The 24,840-nt window shown below is 42.2% G+C and overlaps 1 protein-coding gene across 1 annotated transcript; it reads right to left on the bottom strand.

Moving 5' to 3' along the window:
* Positions 1-471: 471 nt before the first annotated feature.
* Positions 472-21,001, bottom strand: ipo9 (importin 9). The gene is made up of 24 exons (XM_034138664.1): positions 20,709-21,001; positions 17,079-17,140; positions 16,869-16,955; positions 16,551-16,752; positions 15,805-15,893; positions 15,393-15,479; positions 14,953-15,072; positions 14,082-14,182; positions 13,621-13,679; positions 13,374-13,525; positions 13,173-13,271; positions 9,340-9,446; positions 9,090-9,229; positions 8,788-8,950; positions 7,485-7,711; positions 6,862-7,010; positions 6,572-6,700; positions 6,126-6,401; positions 5,864-6,030; positions 5,592-5,725; positions 4,885-5,004; positions 4,342-4,446; positions 4,134-4,210; positions 472-1,467 (listed from the first exon to the last, which is right to left on the bottom strand). Exons 1-24 carry the CDS (start codon positions 20,866-20,868, stop codon positions 1,357-1,359), a joined length of 3,123 nt encoding a protein of 1,040 aa, XP_033994555.1. The 5' UTR covers positions 20,869-21,001; the 3' UTR covers positions 472-1,356.
* Between the last annotated feature and the right edge of the window lie 3,839 nt (positions 21,002-24,840).

Here is a 24,840-nt window from a genome sequence, read left to right as displayed (position 1 = left end):
GGGTAGGTAAGTTTGAGAAACCGGCTCGAGATACACTTTTTGTTATATTCCATGGAATGCTCTTAACATCCCGATAGCAATGAATATCTTAAGTGCTTTGACAAAAAATCCATAAAAAAAAATGTCATCTGTGGAAGTAGTACTGTAAAAAGCACGACCAATCATTTTAGCCGGCGCGGCTAAAATAACTGGATGGCCTACCTGCCTGTCAGCCGTCCATCTGTGCACAAACTTATCTTGTGCCCTCATTGGTCATGTGCACGTTCGTGTGTGTTGGAGGGGGGGCTCTGTAAGGAAGTAGCAGATTTCTTCCGGCTGTGTATTTTCAAGAGCTGATTTCTCCAAAATTACCTACCACACCTTTAAGTGTTTTATTTAAATAAAATTCACTATAATGTCTACATTTTTACTGTATACTTTATTTGAGCTGAAATGGTTAAGAAATATAAAACACAAATCACCACCAACTTCAACTGTACAGTGCATTTATAGTGAGCCAGAATATGTAAACCAATACACTTTCAATTTCCATAAATAGGTAAAAGAAAAATGTAAATAACATGTATTTTACAATTTTTGATTTATTTGAACACGTGATTAAAAAGGACCTGCATATTTCAGTATTTCTCACATTTCGGGGAGACAAGAGAGGAATCTGGACATCAATCTGGAAATATTGTCCTTTCTGGACTTTTATTTAGAAATCTATCCACCCCACATTTCAATGGGTATACAAGGAAATGACAATGCTGCGAATCACCGTGGCAATAGTTTGAATTTCCCAAATACCCATCGTACCCCGAGACATGACAGCCGGTATAAGAACTTTTCATTTCCTGTCAGAAACAGTGAACGTTTTTTGTGGAATAAAAGGCTGCCAATATTTCTCTCCCTCCCCCAAATATCACAATGTTTGTTTTCATTTGACTTCCTTCAAATCAGTGTAGTCTGTTGAAAGCATTTTCTATGTTGCATTTTTTACAGAAATGACAAAAATAATGGGCTAAGTTACAAATAGCACATGGCAAAATAGTCTGTTCATATTTCATGTTTCACCTGTCCCACTGTGAAGCCTCGAGGTTTTTGTCCAATCCTCTCGTCCGTCTGAAGTTTCTCTAAAATGACGAGTCCTCTGAGTAGCGCCAGGAACAGACGTCTCTCACCTCCTCGCTTTAACATCTGCAAAATCCTTCATCCCGTGAGCACGTAGAAAAAAGGAGTTATGGGTAAGTGCTGTCCGTCTCTTTTAACCCGTTTCCCTCCTCGCTCATTCCATTTCTCCTTTCCATTGATACGTTTTAAATTCATCATAAGCGCACAAGTATTAGGAGAGTTCAGATGGAAGAGGAGCTCGGGCTAGAGGCCTATGGACTGCAGGGTTTGTCTCTCGCTGGAGGTGAGGTGTCCGGAGAACATGCTGTAACACGGCTGCTGGGCGAACTGAGTCAGGAAGTCTGTCAGGTAAGCCTGGGAACAAACACAGTGCAGGGCAACAGTTGTTATTATAGTGTTAGAAAAATACATTATGCAAAGACAATGCTGGAAAATCAAGTAACAATTATTCATCAGTTGTACAAATTGCATGCTTTATCCTTAAAGACTAATCCGACCAGGCTGGCCCCATTTCCCCCTAAAACCCCCTGTGTAATTGGAGCATCTTCTGATCTGCTTTACCATTAAGGCAGAAAACCAATACCAATCTTCACACAGTTTGGGCTTTCTGTCACCGTTCCTGTAGAGAAGTCTTAGGGGTTGGTAATATTAGCCATGGTCACATGCTGCTTGAGGAACGCTTTCAAGTTTATAAAAATAAATTAGCTACTATTAAATGCTGGACTTTTCATCACTTATTTCTTTATAAAGTAGAATTTTGTTACATGACATGACACTAGGCATATTGCAACAAAAAAAAACACTATATTATGCAAGACTTAAAAGAAAGAAATAAGTTTGTCTGTTGTCCTCTCTAAAAAGCAAGACTTGGTGTTGTGAAGATCTGTCTTACGGTATCTCAAGATATTGACAATAAGATGCAAAATAAAAAAGTTCCAAAGTGCTGATTGTTAAATATAAACTGGTGGTGTGGCTTCCTTTTTTTGTTTTGTTTTTTTATTAATTGAGATGTGTTGTTTCCAGATGTGTAATGTCACAATAATGTGTGTCCTTTTCCCTTTATTATATACCATTTCAAGCCCTGGTGATTGAACTTTGATGAAGCCTGTGAGGGTCTAAGCTTTAGGGTGGAACTGGCATTGGGTTGTTGCTGCTGGTGTCCATCAAGCCCCCAGGAAGTGCGACGGACTCTGAGGAAAATATTTGTTGTGGCCAAACGGCGGTACTACACTTCTGTATCAGTCGCTGGGCCCATTGACTAACATGGGGAAAGAGACGTAATTTTTAAACTAAATAAACTACCCAGTATGAACATTTGTATAGCCCTTATTAAAAACATTCGGTCCTCAAGTTGTAAAATGCCGAGTTATTTTCCTCGGCATTATGAACGCGCATCTAACCCACGGGACCTCGCCGCCCGGCACGTTCATGTGACGTGTTCAGTTCTACATGAGTTTTACCTTTACCCATGGATGCACAATAAGAGCAGATTATATGATTATATGATTATATGAATACTTTCGTGACGTTTCGCTCTCTCAAAAGTTGGGCCATTTTGTCTTCATGCGCTCACACCAAAAAGAATACTTGGTGCCGGGAACTTTTACCCCCATTTTTAGTGCCTGCTGAGAGATGGTACTTTCCTGGGGGAAAAAAGTGCCCCAGTTCTGATTGGCTGGGCGAATTGCAAACCACGCCCCGTAAAACTCTGAAATATTTTGTAGAGCCGCCATTTTATTATCCTCGCATTAGCATTATTAGCATTAGCATTCGCCCAGTGCACAAACGCAGAGAGACTAACTTATGGCAACACAAAATAAAACATGGGAGCGGTGGAGATGAGGAGGTGTCGGCGTTCTGGCGATTTACTCTGAAGGCTTCAGTAGCAGCTGCTGGGAGTCCCAGCAGCTGCTACTGAAGCCAGTCCCTAACTCCGGGGACTTCCGGCCGGGGACTTCCGGCCGGGGACTCCGGGTGGCAGTATACGCCGTGAAGTTGTTTGCGGCCTGCCAGTAAACCCAAAGCAGAAGATGACGAAGTGACGTCAGCGGCTCATTTGCGTAATCTTCCCTCAGGGAACTTATTCCGGTGTGAACGCGATCTGTACTTAGTTCCATGGGGTAATAAGTGCCAGGGCACTAAGTGTCGGCACTAAGTACGGCAAAGTACTTGGTGTGAACGCGGCTCATGAGAACCTTTTTATCCCCTTTTCCGTCAGTTTTCCATCCCTGCTAGAGAGCAGGTACTTTCGGGGGGGAAAAAGGTTCCTATGTCTGATTGGCTGGGCGGATTGCAAACCACGCCCTGTAAAACTCCCAAAAAGTTTTGTGAAGCCGCCATTTTATTATCCTCGCATTAGCATTAGCATTAGCCCAGCGCAGAAACACTAACTTATGGCAACACAAAAGAAAACATGGGAGCGGTGGAGATGAGGAGGTGTCGGCGTTCTGGCGATTTACTCGGAAGGCTTCAGTAGACGCTGCTGGGACTCCCAGCAGCGTCTACTGAAGCCAGTCCCCAACTCCGGGGACTTCGGGTGGCAGTATACGCCGTGAAGTTGTTTGCGGCCTGCCAGTAAACCCAAAGAAGAAGAAGAAGAATTGACGTCAGTGGCTTCATTTGCCTAATCCTCCCCCAGGGACTTATTCCGGTGTGAACGCGATCTGTACTTAGTCCATGAGAACTAAGTTCTGATGAACCTTTGTGGGAAAAGTACTGCGGTGTGAAAGCGCCTAATAGGCTCAAATTGAGCAACTCTCATAGGAATGAACGAGGCCCCGCCTCCCACGCTGTATCCAGTTCTTATTATACATGGTGTCGGTGGCTGCAACTATTTAAGGGTTGGATCTTCCCAGAATGCATTTAGAGCAAAGTTCAATAGACCTTAATGTTCCACAATAAGCCTAATTTTAAACCTAATGCACAAGACAGACTGAAAATAACATCCACTGCCCAAAGTGACTGACCAGCATGGTGTTATTTGTTCATTCGTGGAACTAAAAGATTAAGAGTCTGCGTACCTGCAAATCAATCTGATATATGGGGTCCTTCAAGGCATCTGGATCATCCTCATCATCATCCTCGTAATAATCATCATCTGTAAAACAGGAACAAACCAGCCACTGAAACTTAGTGATCTGAATCAAAGTTCCCAGGTAACAGAATGAATCAGAAGGGAAATTGAAGACAAGATACAGAATATCTGAGGAGCTGCCGAGTTACTCGTACCGTATTTGTTGGAGGCGATGAGATCAGAAAGCAGCTGCCCTGCCACCCCTTCATCCTCATCATCATCGTCGCCCTCTTCATCTTCCTCCCACATACCACTGGAATCTGAAGCAAACAACAGCTGGTGATAAATATGTCTGCTGTCCTACTCTTTAGTGTACAGGTTAATACACAGCTCTGACATCTTTAAGCAAGGCTTCACGTGCTAAGTGTGCTAAAAACCACTGCAACTAATTGTATCAAAAGTTGAACTGAGACAGAAAGTCAAAATCCACTAAATGTTATTTAGGAATTATTCCAGTTTATCCCATATTTGTTGCTCTTTTGCCTATTGAATACAAAAATGCAATGTTAAAAAAAGAAAAAAAAAGAGGGTACAATCAAGTGCAGTCTTTAAAAGTGTCCTGACATTAAGATTGACCTATTGTTTGAAATTCTTGATTGTATCACTTTCCCTCAATCATTTATTACAGGAAATAGGCATAGAGGTTTGATCTCCTCAATAGTGTGTATTGTCAAAGCATTAGTAGTATTTGTATTCACCTTGACTCCAGTCGGCTGCGTTCGTCCTGCTGGAGTTTGCCTCCACGACCGTCGACAGCTCATTGATGATCAATTTAAAGATTTTCACTAGCAAAGGAATGTTGGTCCAGCGCTCTGGGTCTGTTGTGGGAGAAATAAAGAGTAATGAGTGTTAAGACAAAAACTGCTGTACATCTCCTAACATCCATAGAATCTATAAAGGCTAGATGGCTCAAGGGGGAGTCGCCAGCGTAGCTCACCGGTGGCCATCTTGCCACAGTCAACAACTACTGCTATAGCTGTTGTAAGGCGAGTGATCTGCACAAAAATACTCTTAACTCGCTGAAATCTTGACTGATTTACAAACGGTTTGGTTTATTATAAACGTTATTAGCATGGCTATGATACAGGAGACAACGAAACATGTTGAAAAAAAAAAGTCCATGATTATAATTATAAGTATGCAGTATCATAACTACATATTTGATGTTTATAACAAACCAAACCGTTTGCAAATTGGTGGAAAATTGAGCAAGCTATGGTTATTTCAATAGTGCACCATAGACATAATGTTATGAATGAGCGAGCTGCCTGTGGCAAGATGTCCGCCATGTGGCAACGTCGGTCTCCATTGGCCAGCAGCGCGGGTGAGTCATCTAGTGTTTATATATATCTATGCTAACATCCCCGTGTGGACGTCATGTGATCTTTCTCATTGGCCTCCTTACTCTTGGCAGATTTGGAGCGTGTGCGGATGCCGTCTTCAGGGCTGTAGATCTCTTCCCCCTTCACCACGATGTCCTGGAGGCGTTTGTCGTCAGAGTTGAGACCGTGCTGAAGGAGCTTACAGAGAGCCACCGTGCTGCAGGACAAAAAATTATAAAACAACCAATGAGATGGTGCATCAATCGGTGTGACTTAAAATAACTAATTTGAATGTGTGTTGGTTAATTATGTCAGAGAATAGTTGTAGAAATGATGAATGAGAATGTTGTCTGACCTGACTTTGCCTTCGTACTGTCCATAGAAGAGGTGCTGCCTGCTCATCCACTCCGTCATGACAAACTCCAGGGCCGGTTTCCCCGTGGGGCCGGGCAGACTGCACAGGAACTCCAACAGAGGCTCCAGCTGGGAGTGCACCAGGTTGGCAAACACCATGATCAGAGACTACAGGAGGGGGAGGAGGAGGAAGGGGAATAATGAGGTGTTGAAGATAGCCTGTTGGTGAAGTAACAGCTACAGATGAGCTTTGCTCCCCTTACCTGCATGACACTCAGAGTCTCCGCTTGCTGCATCTTGCTCAGAATGGCTCTCAGGATCTGGTCCAGCTGTTCCCCGAGCTGGGTTCCCGCCCGAGAGATCAGAGTGGAAACCAACCGGCCCACGAAGGCGGCCGTGAACTCCGAGGTGCGGGGGTCCAGCAGCTGGTTGACCGCCTGCATGACGTACCAGAGGCCGCTGTTGCCCTGCTCGTCCCTCCACTGAGCGATCTGCTCCAGGGCCACGGAGACGTACGCCCGCAGACACTCGCCTCCGTTCTGGAGAAGAGTGTGAGCAGAAGAGAATTAGGAAGAAGTCTTTGTTATGTGAATGAATGTGAACACAATAAGTTATACATTGTGGTATTTCTTCATTTAAGTTATAGCGCTTGACAGTTACGCTCGTGTTGAGATGAAATGCAAAATAAAATTAACTTTGGTGTGTTTACCTGCATTATCGTGTTGTCGTCAGTGCGTAAGGTGCACTGAGCCACCACAGGGAAAGCCTGGCACACCAGTAGCTCTGAGAGAGGGGCTTTGGTGTTTCGGACCACTGTGGTCAGGATGTCGATGGACGACTGTAGCACAGACACAGGGAGACGAAAAGTGGTCAGATTTAGTTAAAAAACAAGATAGCCCTGCAGACAAAAGCTGATTATTTGGCTTTTTTGGTCCTGTAACATTTTTAGATGTGCCATATCTAGACACATGAACAATGTCAGTGCCTCTATCTACTCACAGCACAGAGTCCAGAGGGGATCTTGTCGGTGGGAGCCTGCATGATGCTGATCAGCGTGGGGATGAGACGCATCTGCATGGGGCCCTGGCAGCCCTCGATCTGTGCCAGCTCCTTAAAGATGTCCTGAGCCAGGGACGCCACCACAGGGTCTGAGAAGAAGAGGTGACAAAGATAAAAAAGGGACATATTAAACTATGGATCTCTATCGAAATACAGTAGAACCATTTATGTGTTAAGAGGGGAAATGGAGTCCCTAGGAGGAAATAGCTGGTCAACAGTATATGCCACATAGAAGTGGTGTACATCATTTGAAAGCTGGTAAACCTGATGCCTAATTCAAGAAGGAAGGAGCTCAGCATTTTTAGGTTAATATGTCTTTTTTTTTTTTACAAAGATTTGGTTTTAAATTGAACAATTTCTGAAAACTCGAGAATGTAGAAGGTTTAACACAAATATGCTTTCTTTCAAAATCTATGTCAAAGTATCCAAAACATATTTTAAGTAAAATATCTTGACAATGTATCCCCTATTTAAGCCAGAAAGATTAAGAATGGAGTTAAAATGATGTGTTTGATATGAAAGTAGTCTGATAGAGGACGTTGTCAGAGGAGTTGTAGCAGTACCGTTGTTGTATTTCAGGAAAATAGCGATGGTGAGGGGGCAGATCTTGTTCTCTGCGTTGGTGGTGAAGGTGGGGTCCACGGTGCAGACGATGCACAGGGTTTCCATGACGAGGGTGAGCACCTCTGAGCTGAACTGGGCGGCCAGTTGGATGAGTCCTTCGAGGATGCTGGGGAGGAAGGGCTGCAGGACATGGGTGCTCTCCGACAGCTTCAGCTGATCACAGTACCTGGAGATCAAAGAGGAAAGCAGAATTTAATAAACAGACGGTATCCATCCAACACCTTTATCTTAAAAGGTCCCATGTTTTGGCCATTTCTACTGATCATAATTCCATTGTTGAGGTCTACTAGAATAGATTTATATTGTTCAATGTTCCAAAATCACATTGGTTTCTCATACAGCATCTCTGTATAGTATGTGTATTCACTCTCTGTCCTACACGCCTTGTTGGAGCTCCTGCCCCACCCCCCCCTCCCTATGAGCCCACTGTGCTCTGATTGGTCAGCTAGCCCACTCTGTTCTGATTAGTCAACCACCTTTACAGCTGAACATCAGTGTTTATGTGTTACAATGGTGTTTGTTAGCAACCAGAAAATGACACAAGCAATGAAAAACAGATGAGAAAGCTGCGTGGGGTCTGGGTGCCGTGTTGGCAGGACGTTGTGGGGCTCGCTGCTCCGATTTGTGGGGCTCGAGGAGCGGACAGTGTGAGCTGGATTACTGGTGTAGTTTCCTGGTTGCTACGTGGGGTCTGCGTGCCATGTTAGTGGAGCTCAGCCTGAACTCAACTCCGCGGTGTCCGCTGGCATGGCACTTGGTCTATATCCAGCATCCAGGGAAATACAGCGGGAAATCCACCTCACACTGTCCGCTCCGGGAGCCTCGCAGGGCAGACTCCTGAGCTGCTTGGGAGTCTGCTGCTCGGGAGTCTGCTCCGCGGGAGTCTGCACAAGGGGACAGGTAATAACCAGAAAAGCATATGATGGGACCTTTAAGTCAGTTAGCCAGTGACCATTTAAAAACTCTTTAAAGTTGCACATTTTTGGTAGTTTTTCAAGTATTTCAAATGTGGGTCTGAACCCCTCTGACTGTCTGCTAATGGAATCATTTATTTGTGGGGTTTTAAAAATGTTCAGCAGTTATATGAAAGACCAGAATTAATTGATTCCGTTAGAGGAACCATCCATACCGTTTTTTCTGGTTCTTAAAAAAATGTATTGTGTTCATAGATAACAAATGTAACACAAGATGTTTTGAATAGATCTCAGCAGTTAAAAACAGTAACAAACACAGCTTGCTCACCCCCAGATGGCCCTGACCCCGGAGATGCGTACAGAGGGCGGCTGGCTGTCGTGCAGACCGCTGACGGTGGCCTGCAGGAACTGCTGGATGAGCTCCGGAGACATGGCCGCCGTGAAGCGACTGGCCGCCCACAGAGCCCGGCCCAGGAGGAACGGAGACGCCGCTGGACAGCAAAGAACCACACGAGAGGAGACGAGCAAGAGAGAGAAAGTAAAGTCAGTCACAAAGTTCCTACTTATGGAAGATTCAAGAGTTTTTCATGTGTGTTGTGGATCATTTCTCAGAGTCGGTTGAGTACTCACATGCCAAGTTAAGATCGGCGAGAATAACACCAGCCAAGAAACCGTGCATGTCAAACTGGATACGACCGTTCTTCACGTTCTCTGTGATGATGGCTTTTACAGACCCGAGGGCCAACATGCATGCCTCATGGATCTTCCACCTGGTTAAAAAAAGATACATATATTTCAGACTCAAAGCAGAAGTCTGGACAGGTGAAAAGTGTCTCAAATTGGACAGTTTAAAGACACTGAGATGTAATAAATAACTCACCAGTGCTCATTGCCGCTGTTTTTGGCCTGCTCGGCCTCCTGGAGATGTCTGGTTGCTGCCGCTGCCAGAGCTGCTGCGCTCTCATTCTGAAACTCTGCAGCAACAGCCTGAAAGCAGAGGTCAAAGGTCATCATCATACTCACTCTCCAAATGGACCAAAGGCTGCTGTGAAACTAATGCAAACGTATCCATGCTGGATATTTCTGACCCCTGTTTTACAAGTGACCGCACTGCTCAGCGTCCCTATGATTCAACACTCATCGAAAGTAAACAACTATTTCCAGACGTTTTAAAGGACTAAGGCAACAAGGTTCAACAGATGCCTCTAGTGTTTGCGGAGGCTGTATGTGTAGGAGAGGAACAAGGAGAGAAATAAATGTATTTTTTTTTTCAGGATTAAGTGTAGAGATATTGTTATACTCTGACTGTTGCTGGACCTCGTTTAAAAAAAACAATTAAGGTGTGAAAAGCTCCCTCAGACAATTTTTAAAAAGGGAACTCACTCGGCTGTACAGTTAAATAAGCTGTGATTTTATATCAAATGAAGAAAGGTAAGGTGGCCTATCGGTGCAAACGCATTACAACGGCCCAAAACACTTCCATTAGGAGAATGGCGCTGCAGTTTCAAAAAACAATACAATTAAAAGAAACACAACAAAGGTGCCAAAAACACTTGAAAAAGGAAGAAACATCTTAACTAACTTGACAACACATGCACAGCATTAAGGAAACCTTCACCAACTGACGAAACGCTGAATACTAAACGCTGCAAGAAGCTCAAAGCACAGCGGAAACAACGAGACACTGAAAACTGAGACGCACAGCTGGGACCTGAGCGCTTGTTGACGTTAGTGGATTATAACCAGGGGTGCACATAACTTTCTTATGGCGCTTTTCCACTGCAGGACCTAGCACGGCTTAGCACAGCTTAGTTTGGCCTTGGTAGGCCAGGCTCACTTTAAGCTGCGTTTCCATTACAGTTTAGTAACTGGGGTAGTTACTATAGTAACGCAGTGTAGGCGGGGCGAGCGGCTGTACGGCGGGTGGCGCGACGCTGCGTAAAACTGCCGTGACGTCATCTTCAATGCAAACCACAAAACCAAAACATCAGCCGTTAGCTGTTAGCACTCAGAGCTCACAGCTCCTCATATCTGTTCAGAAACTAGACAAAAGTTAAACAAGTACAAACCACAGACTGTCTGTGTCATGGCGAATACAGTCGCTGGTTTATTTATGTATGTAGGCCGTTGTTGGGAGTGTGGACGGAGCATATACAACGTTAGCTTAGCCTGATCGATCCGATCTCCATTCAGAAAACACTTATTTTATTGCTAGTGAACTGCGAGCTGATTTTGCGCAGTTCTCCAGTGTGTGCGCAGGGCACAGAATGTGCACAGGGGAGTCTCGCAGCCAGTTGGCGTAGTTTTGGCACGATTCCGTTGTACACACCGACGTTAACACGGCGACCGACTCTGTCGTCCCGTGATCTAAGCGCAGGGCTCAACGCTAACTTTTAAAAGTGGTTGCCAGGCTGGCAACCAGGCATCATCTTTTGGTTGCCAAAACTGAAAATACAGTTGCCATTTTTAGTCACCTTATATTTTAAATTACATTACATTACATGTTACTTGTTAGACGCTTTTATCCAAAGCGACTTCATACTCAATACTGTGGGCAATCCCCACAGGAGCAATTTGGGGTGAAGTGTCTTGCCCAGGGACACAACGACATGTTGACTGCAGTGGGGTTTGAACCTGTGACCATCTGATCCCGATACCTATCCACTGCGCCACACGCCCCCTAAATAATTAAGATACTATACATACATACATCAACTTAATAATGAACATGTGACACAAAAGAATGTTCAAATGCTTTACAATAAGTAATTAACACAATTATTTGAAACTTAAGTGGTAGTGAACTTGTCCACCCTCCATTGCTGGTATACAAAATACCAGTAGTGCAGCTGTTGTCATGTTCTTCACAGATCCCTCACAATTGAATTGAGCAAGTCACTAGTTTCTTTGTCATCCGTTGTCTCCCTTTCAAATGTGGCTTTTCTTGACCTTTGTGCTGATCCCCACCATAGATCCATTGGCCCTTCAGCATTGAAGTCTTGGATTGGCCAGACTAATACATTTCTAATGTTAAATAAATGAAAACCATTCACAGTTAAGAATTAGATATTAATTATTAATGCTGTAAATTACTTATTATTAAAGGTGGGGTAGGTAATTTTGGAGAAACCAGCTCGAGTGCGCTAGAATTTGAAAATACACAGCCGGAAAAAATCTGCCACTTCCTTACAGAGCCCCTCCTCCAACACACACGAACGCGCACATGACCAATGAGGGCACGAGATAAGTTTGTGCACAGATGGAAGGCTGACAGGCAGGTAGGCCGTCCAGTTATTTTAGCCGGGCCGGCTCAGATGATTGGTCGTGCTTTTTACAGTATTACGGCTTCCACAGATGAAATGTTTTTATGGACTTTTTGTCAAAGCACTTAAGATATTCATTGCTATCGGGATGTTAAGAGCATTCCATGGAATATAACAAAAAGTGTATCTCGAGCCGGTTTCTCAAACTTACCTACCCCACCTTTAATATGTCTAACTATATTTAAAATGTGTTACCTTTTTATAGAAGTGATTATATTTTTATGCCAATATTTTCCTAAGGTCAAGTTTCGTTTAGCACTTTTATTTTGGTAGTAATAACATTCGTTCAGATGTTGACGGGTTGGCCGAACTTTTTACCCCACAGTCAAACAACTTAATTTGCTTCGCCATTTTTTGTAAAACAAACACACAGCACACCGCGCACGCAAGTAAACGTGCATCGCTTTCTGGCTCCGTAATCACACCAATGCACGTGCAACTTGAGTATCAGGTTCCGACTGGTCACAACAATAATTAAATATCACTCTTAATACAACAAATAATTAACATTTTGCTGTCCTTATTTCTTTATGTTAAAAACTGGTTGCCACCGTTACTGTCGAGCCCTGAAGCACCTTCTGGAAAAGCTTCACAAGTCCGTCAGTACGCAAAGGCGCTTAGTGACACAAGTGACGTTACGCATTTCAGATGTTTGCCGTGCATGCGTACCTGCGTACCAGTTATGTGCACCTCTGATTATAACGTTGGCCAACTGCATGCGTTTTGCACATTTGTGTCATTATATTTGCATCGTTTCTGAAGCTGCAGCTCGTTTCTCCTTATTGAAGTGTTTTGGGCTGTTGTAGCCTGTAAGCCACCATAGAAGCTTAGCTGGGAGTCTTTAATCCTGTGAGGATCAGGATATGTTTTTATTTTTGTTTCTATCATTATTATTACCATTGTGCGTATGTATGTGTATATTAACTGCATTTAATTTAAAGGTAGGGTAGGTAAGAATGGAGAAACCAGCTCGAGTGCGCTAGAATTTGAAAGTACACAACGAAAGAAACGCGCACATGACCAATGAGGGCACGAAATAAGTTTGTGCACGAGATGGAAGGCTGACAGGCAGGTAGGCCATCCAGTTATCTGTCTAGCTTTTTACAGCGCCACGGCTTCCACAGATGAAATATTTGTATATATTTATTGTCAAAGCATTTAATGTATTCATTGCTATCGGGATGTTAAGAGCATTCCATGGAACATAAAGTGTTTCTGAAGTGAATTACCTACCCTACCTTTAAGTCATTTTAGCACTTTCTCATTGTTTGTGTTGTTATGCGTGTTAACATGTAACTGTTATAAAAGGTGTTAATACAATTTGGTCTTTAAAATGTTGCCTTTTGGATTTGTGGAATTTTACAATAAGATTTGTAGGTTTTCTTCTCACCAGCAGCAGGTCCTGAGCAGATATCCTGACAGAGTAGGAGAAGGTGTCATCATCCTCATCCTCTACAAACTGCTGGGGATTTGCCGTCCACGCTTTGATCTGGAAAAAAAAACAAGATGGCACCAACACTTTTTTTTTACACCTCATAAATCCATCTTTGCCAACCAACATTTCCTCTGATGTTTGCCGGTCGCTCCTCACCTGGTCCTCAGTGATCTGCATGTACAGGATGACGTAGTAGATGAGTTCCGGCAGGGCTTTCTTCACTGTGCTCTTAAACTTGTGGTTTTCCAGCAGCGTGTGGACAAAGTCAAAGATGCTGAACACCAGATTCTCAAAGCCCAAAACTTCACCTGCAGAAAAGAGCCAAGAGAAATATCAGAAGATTGAAATGATGCTTTGAATGTTGCTAACTTTTCAAACAAATGTGACAAAGCTTTCTGCTCACCATCGGAGTCTACAGGGTCATCCACTTCCTCTGTGTAGTTGACTTCTGTTCTCACATAGGTGGACATTTGGTTAAGGATTACTCCAGTACAAAAACACTGTTATTCTTTATTTGTTTTATCTAGTTGTCAGTACTCATTGCATAGGATTTCCATTTTCATCATTCAATTAACTCTCCAAAATGTAAATTATTTGTAACATGCACTATTCTTTCAGTCTTTCTTAATATCAAAATGTTGGATTTTGATTAGTAATCATGTGACTTCCATGTAACAGGATGAGCCTATGCGTTGAGGTGGATCAGTGATCACAAATTCCAATAGTAAAAGTGCCATTAAGAAGTTAACCTGTAGCTATAACTCAGAAAAACTATGTTTCACTTATTAGTCTAAAGAAGCTTTTAAAGACAGGCTTTGACAGCAGTAAATGAGCACTTGTGCTGTTTGGCATGGTAAAGGATATAAAGCTGCACTTTCAGTCAGTGTGTTCCAGACGATGGGTAGAATCTGCTGCATGGAGGACACCATGGGTTTGGGGAAATTGTTCACCAACGCAGTTACTGCCTGGGGGCAAGAAGGAAAACAGAATGAGAAATACAGATTCAAAGCATCAAGTGTAGATAGTCGTTACAAGCACCGAAATGAACACCCAGACATTCCCAAATGCAGGTAGATTTCAGAAGGCTCCCCTGGCAGGCAAAGGTTTTTATGGAATAAAAACTATGCTGGAAGTCTGTAAGGTGTTTTTGTACCATTAGGCTAATGAGCTATAATGTGGCTATGTTTACATGGGAGTAATCCAACCATTAATAAATAAAACGTATGGATAAAATGTTGATCAATATTATGAATTATGTTTTCAAGTTTGCGGTTAACATATTATTGAAATGGTGTATGTGATAGAAAAATGAAATGTACTCTTCTGGCCTCATGTGCATGGCCCATGAGTGTGGACTGCTACTTGGAGAGGTCCCAGTTCACCTCCTGCCCTGCTGTGGTGCCCTTGAGCAAGGCACCGGACATCCCCCTTCCCCCCATTGCTCCCCGGGCGCTGTACAATAGCTGCCCACTGCTCCTAGTACTAGGCTCCTAGTACTAGACTCCTAGTACTAGACTCCTAGTACTAGGATGGGTTAAATGCAGAGGCCAAATTTCACTGTGTGTGCTGTGCATGTGTGACCATTAAAGAGGGTTTCATCCCTCCCAATTCTATTCTACATTTAATTTCGAATACATACAAGTTAAAACTCAATTGTCTTATCTTATATGCAAGTAACAACTTCTGCTTTGAGACATTTGAACTTTGCGATACACTTCTACTCGCCGACTCTCACCTTTAGGACTTCCATCTTGAGACCGCTATCAGACAAGGGTCCCTCAGGCATCTGTAGAGCGTGCACAAACGCTTCAGTGAACTGCTGCACCACGGGGAAGATCAACGCTTTGGCTGCACCCTACACACACACACACACACACAAGTACAGAGCAGGAACCATTTCATTACATACACATTATTGACAAGTTATAGGCAAGTTATAGGCAAGACGTTGGCAATGTCTGTCATCAGTTTTCAAGAAATGTGGACTTTTAAAAGTTAAATAAAACTATAAATGATAAATCAAATCAACTGCAACTCATTGGGTGAAAAAGGAAGTGAAGTCAAAAGTAAAACAAGTTAAATTACATTGATTACATTTGATTCAAACTAAATGTAATATCTACTTATTCACATAATATCGGAGAAAATATCCTTGTATGTCTTGTTATGACTCACCTTCTCATGCTCTTCAATAGCACAGATGAGGTTGGCACAGGTGGTGAATATCTCCACGGCTCTGGATCGGGTACGAATACTGTACACCTGCAACAAAGAGGGAACATTAGAAAGGTACCTGAAACTTCCTATAAGACAGACGCAGAGCAGAACCATCTCAGACATTATCAGGGACATAACATCGCACAGTTCCAAATGGTAGTTGGAATAAAATGTGTGTATCCATTACAATGTAAAATGCTTACAATACCTTAAGAACTAGACTGGGAAAAGTTTCACTATTTCAATTTACATTTTTAAAGAAAAAGCTAAGAAGTGTTGCATCAATGTATTGCAATTTAAAGTAAAAAAAATACAGTGCTGCTGCTCTGGCCCTTGGAAAATAGATGACTAAAATGTGGTGTAGAAATACCTCTGCCATGGTGAAGATCTTGTACATTTCAGGTAAGATGACAGGAGCCACCAGCGGCATCTGTGTGTCAGTCACCTCCCGAGTAAACTCTGAAAGCAAAACAGATTGTCACATGAACAAAAAAAGATTTAAAATATGTTTTCTGACGTCATTATTTCTTCCAGGGACCTTTTACGTCAAATCTTTTATTCTTTTAAAGAAAACAAAATACAACTTTCAAATACAGATAAAACGTAAGGCCGTGCACGAGACAGGAGTGCTTTCCCCAAAAGTCCTTGTGTTGGACCTGTAATGAAATACTGTTTGTAACTTTAAAATCTCATCTTTTGGCACAAATGATATTGCTTGAATTCCTTGATAATGTCAAATATTAACACTGCATCTCCAACAACTTATATCATCTCAAAATACCCTTTCAAGTGCTGCATTTAAAAAAATAAAAACGCGTCACACTTTTCATGCCTTTCCAAAATGTCATCACTTCATCATTTTATCCTGTATTTTGTCACATCTGGCGTAAGAATTATTGATTTATTAACAAAAAAGTGTTTTGTATTTATAAAAAGTCCCTCAAGGATTTCCTTAAATATAGTGTTCATTAAATACTGGGATGATATTTGTACAACCCAAAAATATTATGATAAAAAATAAATATTCTAAAAACCAAGATTTTAAGGGTTTGGCCTCATGTTGTGGAGGTTGTTGATGTACAGATTTAGTGTTTTTATGTTTATAATATTCCATACCTGTGAGGACCCTCATGGCCCCGTGCACAGCGTTGACGTTTCCACTGACCAGCATCTCCATCAGGAGGGTGAGCAGCTGCGGCCAGGCCTCGGGCCAGTCCCAGTGGGCGATGGCCGACACGGCGTACGCTACACTGGAGCGGACCTTGCTGATGGCCTCCCGCAGACCGCTGGGCAGCAGCACCCTGATGGCGGCTTTAGCCTGGAGGGGGCAACAGCAGTTTGACAACTCAAATTAATATTATGTTCAACAATACTTTTGAAACAGGGATAGTTTTCCAGTAACAAACAAAATATATGTATTTAAGGTGTAATTACCTGATCGGAAGTTTCAGGAGGTCTAAATTTCTCTGAGTGGGAACACCAGTGAGTCTCCACATACTGCTTCAGGATGACTGATGCTAACTGCGTACACAGACAGATGTTAGAAAATAAGTGGAAGTTAGCTCAACACAGAATGCAGATCATGATAAAAAACTGAGACGTTTATCTGACATCATTTGCTCACGTCTACTTTTTTACACTCACCTGACGGATTGCGAGCGCTCCCTGAGGATCAACTGTGAGTTCTGCCAGATGGACACCAAACTCTGGAACATAAATATATCAGCAAAGACAAAAATCTATTATTAATAAATTAGCTCAGCACACACATTATATGATTAGAGTAGGCTGAGAGCACTCACTAAGGCAAGAAGCTAGGTAGTTCAAGTGTTTTTCCACAACACTGAATTACACTGGATGTAATGAAGATTTTAAGACACTAATAAACAGTTAAGAAATAGCCTTCCAATTCAAAATCTCTCCAATTTCCATTGTTACCTAAATCTAATGACAAGGACTCAACATTTTTATTCTTACAAATATGCCTTGACTTGAATTTATTTTGTGCTATTTGTAGTGGTAGTTTTTTTTTATATTTAGGTTTTAGATAATTTGTTTTCACTTCGTCACTTGAGTTTTCCCTGTAAGGACAATATGATTTTATCTGAGATTTAAACTGGATGCTGCTAATTATAAATATGACAAAAAAGCACTGTGTGATAAGTAAAAAAAGAAAAACACAAAAAAGCCACAGCAAATAGGCAGATTAAAACAAGCGTACACACACACACACACACACAAACATGCAGAATTCTCTTAGCTGCGGCTTAATACAACAAACTTCTAGGGATGCTGTTTTGAGTTGGTGTGTACCACAATACATGACAACATTGATATAATGAAGTTCCAAGGCCACCGACATTGCAACAGCCTGAGAGCTGTAATGTGTACACTGGTGTGAACCTGGCCTGACCTGCATGCAGATAAATACAGTTCAGGATCAGCATCAACCTCAGCTCAATGCAGCTCTCTCATTAACTGGGTTTGACTAAAAGTGACATCAGGCGCCAGAAGACAATGCGAGTGCTGACAGTCCTGTCGAGCGTCTGCCTTAGAGAGGGGCCAGCGGAAAGGGTCGGCCTCGCTGCGACGCTGCAGCACAGCCGACAGACAGAGTTAACAATTAGCCTTTTTACCATGGGCACGAGGATTGCAGGACTGACAATGGAAAGTCTAGTGGAACATAAGCTACGGCTGTTAGGTACTGTACCCATCCTATTGGATTGAGGACTTTATCAAAATGAAATCCTTTGTGATGGTTATTATTTTCCACAAAACACCAACTGTCCCCAATTGTTAAAGAGCTACTTGCAGGGTTTTTTTTTTTCTAGATTTATGCTTAACCTTGCCTGGAAATTACAATTAAAAAAGTGAATGCAGGATTATATATGTTTTACGAGACATAAGGGCAGGAATTCAGAGGGGAAAGGAGACGTTTTGAGCTCTGCTACTAAAAACTGCTTTTTTTTAACGTCATACGTCAAACGCGTCATATTACGTCACATGGGGGAGCAACTTTCTCAGACTCCTTCTCTGCCCAATCCGCGGTAGTAGTTTGTAGTTGGTTTGAGCGGTTGTGATTTAGTGAGCTGGTATTTCTTTGGTAATTTTACATTGCATTTCACAATTTTTAATCATGGTGAGCTGGAGTTTGTGCAACCTGCCTGTCAGGACATCGAGTCCACAGTTTCCCTAACAGGAAAAGGACCGGAGCTAGCTTTCGTTCCTGGGTGCGTTGTGCGAGGTGCATCCACCTCCCTGCAGCACATACTCTCCACAGCTGAGGCCTATCAAACAAAACGTTTATCAGGAAAGCGCATTACATCTCTCTCCCCCTCTTCGTTCCTCTCTCCCCCTCTTCGTTCCTCTCTCTCTCTCTCCCCCTTCGCTCCTCTCTCTCTCTTCGCTCCTCTCTCTCTCTCCCCTCCGGTACAGCACCGTAAGACGTAGTGTGGAGTTGCATTAGGTAACGCGAGATACGGCTGATACTTGCGCATTAGTTTCTGTTATGGATCAGTATCAACAGTCCTGCCAGTAACGTTACTATATTATCAATACTACTTTAGTTATAGCCTGACATATGATAGCTAACTTTACAATGTTGTGATGTGACCAACGTTAGCTAACATTAACTGTAGCTAACGCCGGTCACTCACCAAGACAGCTGCCCTGTTCTCCACTGATTCTCCTCACCCCACAGCTCCATTTCTCTCCGATGGCCGTTATTTCTTCTAATCCTTGGCTGCTCCTGGTCTCTTGGACGCCTAGCAGGCTCATAATTATAAGGTTGTGGTCCGTCATATGCATTCGAATATACATTTGCAACCTCTTCTGTGTCAAAACTAGCATTGTGATCCATGTTTATTAATACGTTAGACCGGCCGCTCTCCCCCATGTGACGTCACACGCGGGTGGTCTTTTTTTTAATGCGGAAGTAAAAATGTCTTACAAAAACGAGGCCAGATGTCACTGTAGTGTATATTTATGTATCTTTTTTTGAAAATCTAGTGTATACATCATTTTCCTACACATTTATTCACTGGTGTCTCTAACCTGCAAGTTGCTCTTTAACATAAGATACAAGGTCATTTCCATGGGGCCTAGGATTTTCATCAACTATATCTCCAGATGCTATAATAACAATTTTAATACCAGGGACAAGGGAAAACAGACCCATTCTGTCACTGTTAGATACAAAAAGAATATAGAAACTGGCTGTCAACTGTTCCATGTTTTACATCTATCAAAACAACTAGAACTGAAAGAGCAACAACAACAAAAGAGCCCATTTTGTGCAGTTGGTCTCCAGATAAGCACATTACTATGTTTGTGTAGGAATGCTTTACATTAAGTAATATGGACTTTGTGTATGCATGGATGGATTCTGGGACAGTAGTCCTTTTTGTCTTGCCCTCTCTCATCCTGATGGTGCTGATGCTGCTGGAGGCTGGCGCGGGAGAACCGCCCTGGGAGACATCTTCGCGGGAAAATCTGTCAACGGGCATTCCGTTGTTGCCATAGCGACCATAAAAATAGTTATATACGTTTAAGTGATGGGTAACTTCTGGGACCTCTTGAAGTCAGTTTGCATCTCACTGTAAACACTGTTGCTCTTAATATATATATATAGAAACGGTTAAATAACACTTGTCTCAGGTGGCGTTTAGGACATGCTGCTGTCAACCCACCTGACCCCTTTTCCAGGTGACGTTATCACATTCCAATGCTCTCCTAACCGTTTTTGTTGCTTTAGTTTCAGAAGAACTGGGAGAATCTCTTAGCTAGCTCACAGTGATACGCTGATCTAAAAGCTAACGGACCGTTCCTATTGAGGCAGAAGAATAACCCAGTCCACCCTGTTGCTCTGTTGTTTAAGGGCCGGGGTCCTAGCAGTCCCCCCATGTGCTCAATGTGACATACTTACAACCTAACGTTAACCATTACACTTGTGGCACACGGTTAGTTGTGATTTGTCCGTCTGCGTCACTTTGAAGAAGGCAAGATAAGAGATTGTAAGCTAACTTGTACACCACTAAATAACTTCTAACTAATACATGTGGCCTTCATGGACCTGACACAGTTACCACACTATCGTGACTGTTAGCTACTTCTCAGCTTAGCAAACACAGCCGGAGTTAGCCCTGATGGAAGCAGCACACAGCTGTCCGCATGGTGCTTATCTCTGCGGAGGCCCATGCCGTCAGTGAGTGCGGACACCGGGCAGCTAGCCGCTGGTAACTCCGTCAAACTAGCTTTGAGAAACTGGCTACTCACCCTCTGTCACTTCCAGCACTTTAATCTGCTCCTCCGCGGCAGCGCGCACTTCTTGAACCGGGGACAGGATGGCCGTCAGTGTCTCGATTAGAGCCTCTTTTAGCCCCTGTTGGACCGGGCCAGCGGCCGAACCGGACCGAGCACTACCCGCCGCACTCATGCCTGCTGTGTGTTCACCCACAGCCCACTACAGAGTCACCGCCACCCGGGGAGGAGCAGGGAGCCAGTCACAGAGGCGAAGCGCGCCATGCATGGAAACGTGGAGGCGGGGCTTAGCAGGAGGAAGAAGCTCGTTTAGGTTTAGTCGTCACACGTGTTTGTTTTTTACCCGTCTGTATTTGTTTTTAACCTCTGGCTCCCTCCGGTGGAGCGGGGGAAAAGTATGCCTTAAACCGCTGTCAGAAATATTGGTCACTTTGAAAGCAGGTAATTGAAGTGTAAGAAGGTGCTTCACTGCACAACTTCAAATAGTTTTTTTTTTTTTAATTAAACATTTCAGTGCAGTGCTGTATGAAGTAGCCTTTTCAGTATTGGCTGCATTTTAACATCACTTGCATCAACAATTCAAATGTATATGGCAATTATTTGCTTCCATACAACACAATTAAAACAAAATTAAATATCAGAAAAGTATTGCCACCTTGAATATAATTTATGTCGTTGCTACAACTTTGAAGAGGCATTTTTTTGTGTGTCAATTGTGTTGTCTGATAGGAAAGGCTTTCAATAAATATAGTACACCATTTTAGTTGCATTATATAAAAATAACCATTGACGATAACGTGTAAATCTGAAGTTAAAGTTAAAAATCTACTCCTTCAGTCCCCCTGCGGATCAAAATGTGCCGGCATGGTGCAGCTTTGCAGTGACCACTGCCCAACAATTGTTTAGTCTTACATTTGTCAGTAATTTGTCTTTGTAATATACCTGCTTTGACATCACCACTTGGGTTGTAGTGAATGTACACTACAGCTGAAAGTATGTCCCACTTAATCCACTTTTGGGTGTTTTTTTTAAGGCTTGGACAAAGCTCTTAATTCCCGTTAGGATAAACATTAACACTCATAATGATGTATAAATCTAAAATATGACTCCATGTTTGGTGAATAGCCATTTTGTTTAAAAATGATACCACCTCTGTTGACACTGAGACTCATCTACAAATACTTTGGTATATGAGAAGTTGACTAGAGACCTGACATCAACTCCAATCAAATCATGATTGATAAGGAAGCAGACTATGAGCCAGGGATTATTGACTAATATCAACAGCTAATCTAAATAGGAGCAAATTCAGCAACCGTACTCGAACTACGTTGTGGAAAGCCTTCCGAGAACAGTTGTTATAACAGCTTATTAATGCCCATGGTTTTTAAATGAGAAGTTCAACAACCACAGAGTGTAATATGCCTGTGTTCACATACCTTTGGCCATGTAAGTGTAATTAAAAGTTTAAATGAGCACAGAGACAGTTGTGTGATTGAGTCCTGATTGTGTGTATCTAGTTACTCCTGCACAGCGGGTGGTGCGAGGCTATAAGGATTAACTTTGCAACAGCAGCAGATTGTAAGACCTCCCTGCATCTGGTGTAAACAGGTGTTTCACCTGAGCTTTAAGACAGGATTCCACTTTTATACAGACATTCTTTGAAACAATGGTGCAGTTCTTTGTGATCTTTGAGAGTTGGTACTCAAATCAACTGTGGGATTGGCATTGGGTATCGTTTCTAAAGGAGGAATTACTATCATGTGACATGTTTCCTCTTGAAGCTCAATCATTATATATATCGAATGAAATACTTCCTAGTTTAGCTTATTACATTTTCAAATGTCTTCAACAAATCTTCTTGCAGGTGTTAAATATCTTCATCCATGAACTTTTCAGACAATCAGACTGAATTATAGTTTGTATGGCTTTTGAAAAACCTCTCACATGTTATTTTTTTTGCAATACACAATATGCCATAAATAATAAGGAGAGCATTTACAGGCCTTGATGAAAGAAGAGTTTAGTTTCATATCTTAAAAGCGCAAGCCAAATGAGCACAACTGCATATAAAAACTTGCGCCGGGATATTATTGTGCCTGTGCTTCTCTGAGGTGTTTTTACCCATTGCTTCATGTGGCTTTTAAACATCTGCTTCAGCTTAAAGTATCGAAACCCAACGAATTCTGAAACACTTGATGTCAAAATAGCGAATATGTGGTTGAGCTCAAATTAAACCTTCTTATTGTTTCAGCCTATGTGGCATAAGGAGAACACAGGTGAGGACGTGTTGACATAAAACGGTTAATGTAATCTCTTCTCTCGTGTTATCATTGCTGCACCTCTTGAAGGATTACGCCAGAGAAATAAACCTGGGCCCAAATGGCTTGGAAGTCAAATTTAAAGTTGAGTTTTACAACGATAACATGTTCCAGGTAAGCCCGTCAGTGTTTTGGGGATATAGTGCGTTTTATATAAAGCTGATCTAAGCTTTATATAAAACGCACTATATCCCTTTCCAAAGATACCCTTTCCAAAGCGGTAAAGTGTTAAAACCTAAAATGCCTGTTGTTTTTTTTAAACTAAAGTGAATAATTATATTAATTGTATAATGATAAACGATGAACTCTGGAAGATATAAGGCCCTGATGTCAACTGCATAAGAGGCCATGGTGGAGAGCATACCTGCATCTTTGACCACAAAAAGTTGTCAGTTTAGGGAAAAGAAGAGTTTCTGCTCCAACTGCTTCTGTTCGTCACATTCATTTTAACCCCGTGTGTTGTGAAAAGCAGGATATGACCTTGGCTAAAATGTTGATATTCCTCAGGACTGACGGGTGTAAGAAACACAGATTAGTTTACGCTCAGTTGCCATCGTATAAGGTCAATCTATCTTAAACCAATGCAGTCTAATGCAACAGAACAACAATGAACCCTACTGTCAAGGTAAGGGTAATAATATTCAGTTTTTGTTGTAAAATCCGTATGTAAGAACACATTTAATATTTTTATTAATTGATCTAAATATTTACAGCCCATGTTCTCATGTTGTATCTTTATATAACCCTTAAAACACTTTGCAATCTCTGGTTTTGTAATATAAACACGTTTTATTATCAATTGTTTATCCTGTTTCACTGAGAGGTGTTTCTAATATTAAGTCTCCCCTCACTGAGGCAGAAATAAGAAGACCTCTCACAGAACATTAAAATCTACATAGGGTTGGATTCACTGCAGGCCTGCTGCATTAGACTGCACTTTAAGACAAGTGAACCTAACAAACGGGCAGCTGAGTGTGTGGTGCAGATGTAGAGGATCGAGTCAACTCAGCCGTAGAATGAACCAAACACTAATACAACCGTTTCTTCTTGTTTAAGCAAAAAGAATTTGGTTTATGTAGAAACAAGCAATGTTTTGCAACTGGATATTTGCCTCTCCTTCAAAAGAGTTAAAGCTAAAATAAAAAAAACAAACACAAATGAATACCCATCCCATTGCACCCAGAATCGCCACCTTTCCAACAACGTATGCAGATGTTACTGACAGAGAGGAAACCTGGTGGACAGCTCACAAGGGACATAGATATAAGTGAACAGTACATATATATAAAATATGAAATATATTTTATATATATATTAAATTGTGTTAGGGTTCAGTATCTTTCACTACACAGCATTAAAGGTGGTGTGTCTGATAATCTTTTTTTTTTTTTTTCCATTTCTTTTTTTCAAATCATATTATATAAACCAGAGGAGAGTCAAAGCAAAACAAATGAATTAACGAACAAACAAATGTGGGGGGGGGGGGAAGGAAACTAAGCAACAGACAAAAGGCCTCCGCCCCGATCCGATGCCCCTCCCCCCGCCCTGCAGCGGGGGGGGGGCGAGCTAGCACGGACGAGGTGGGACAGCCCCGTCCAGCTGTACAGCGCAGTGAAACATAACTTACATATTAGCTCATTTTTACACGTACAGTCGTGATCAAGGCACAGGGATCTTCTACAAGTATTTTTTTTTCTTCAATAAAGTTGTACAAAATAATACATTTTACAGTCTGTACAAGAATAATAGTCCAGCAGTAAAATAAAGACAGACGTACTTAAAGCCAGGTGGGACAGGGAGGGAGGGGTGAGAGAATAAGACGAAAG

Source organism: Trematomus bernacchii, unplaced genomic scaffold, assembly GCF_902827165.1.
Source record: "Trematomus bernacchii unplaced genomic scaffold, fTreBer1.1, whole genome shotgun sequence".
Lineage (NCBI taxonomy): Eukaryota > Metazoa > Chordata > Actinopteri > Perciformes > Nototheniidae > Trematomus > Trematomus bernacchii.
Note: the sequence above shows the minus strand (reverse complement) of the source record. Positions and strands in the feature narration are given on the sequence as shown.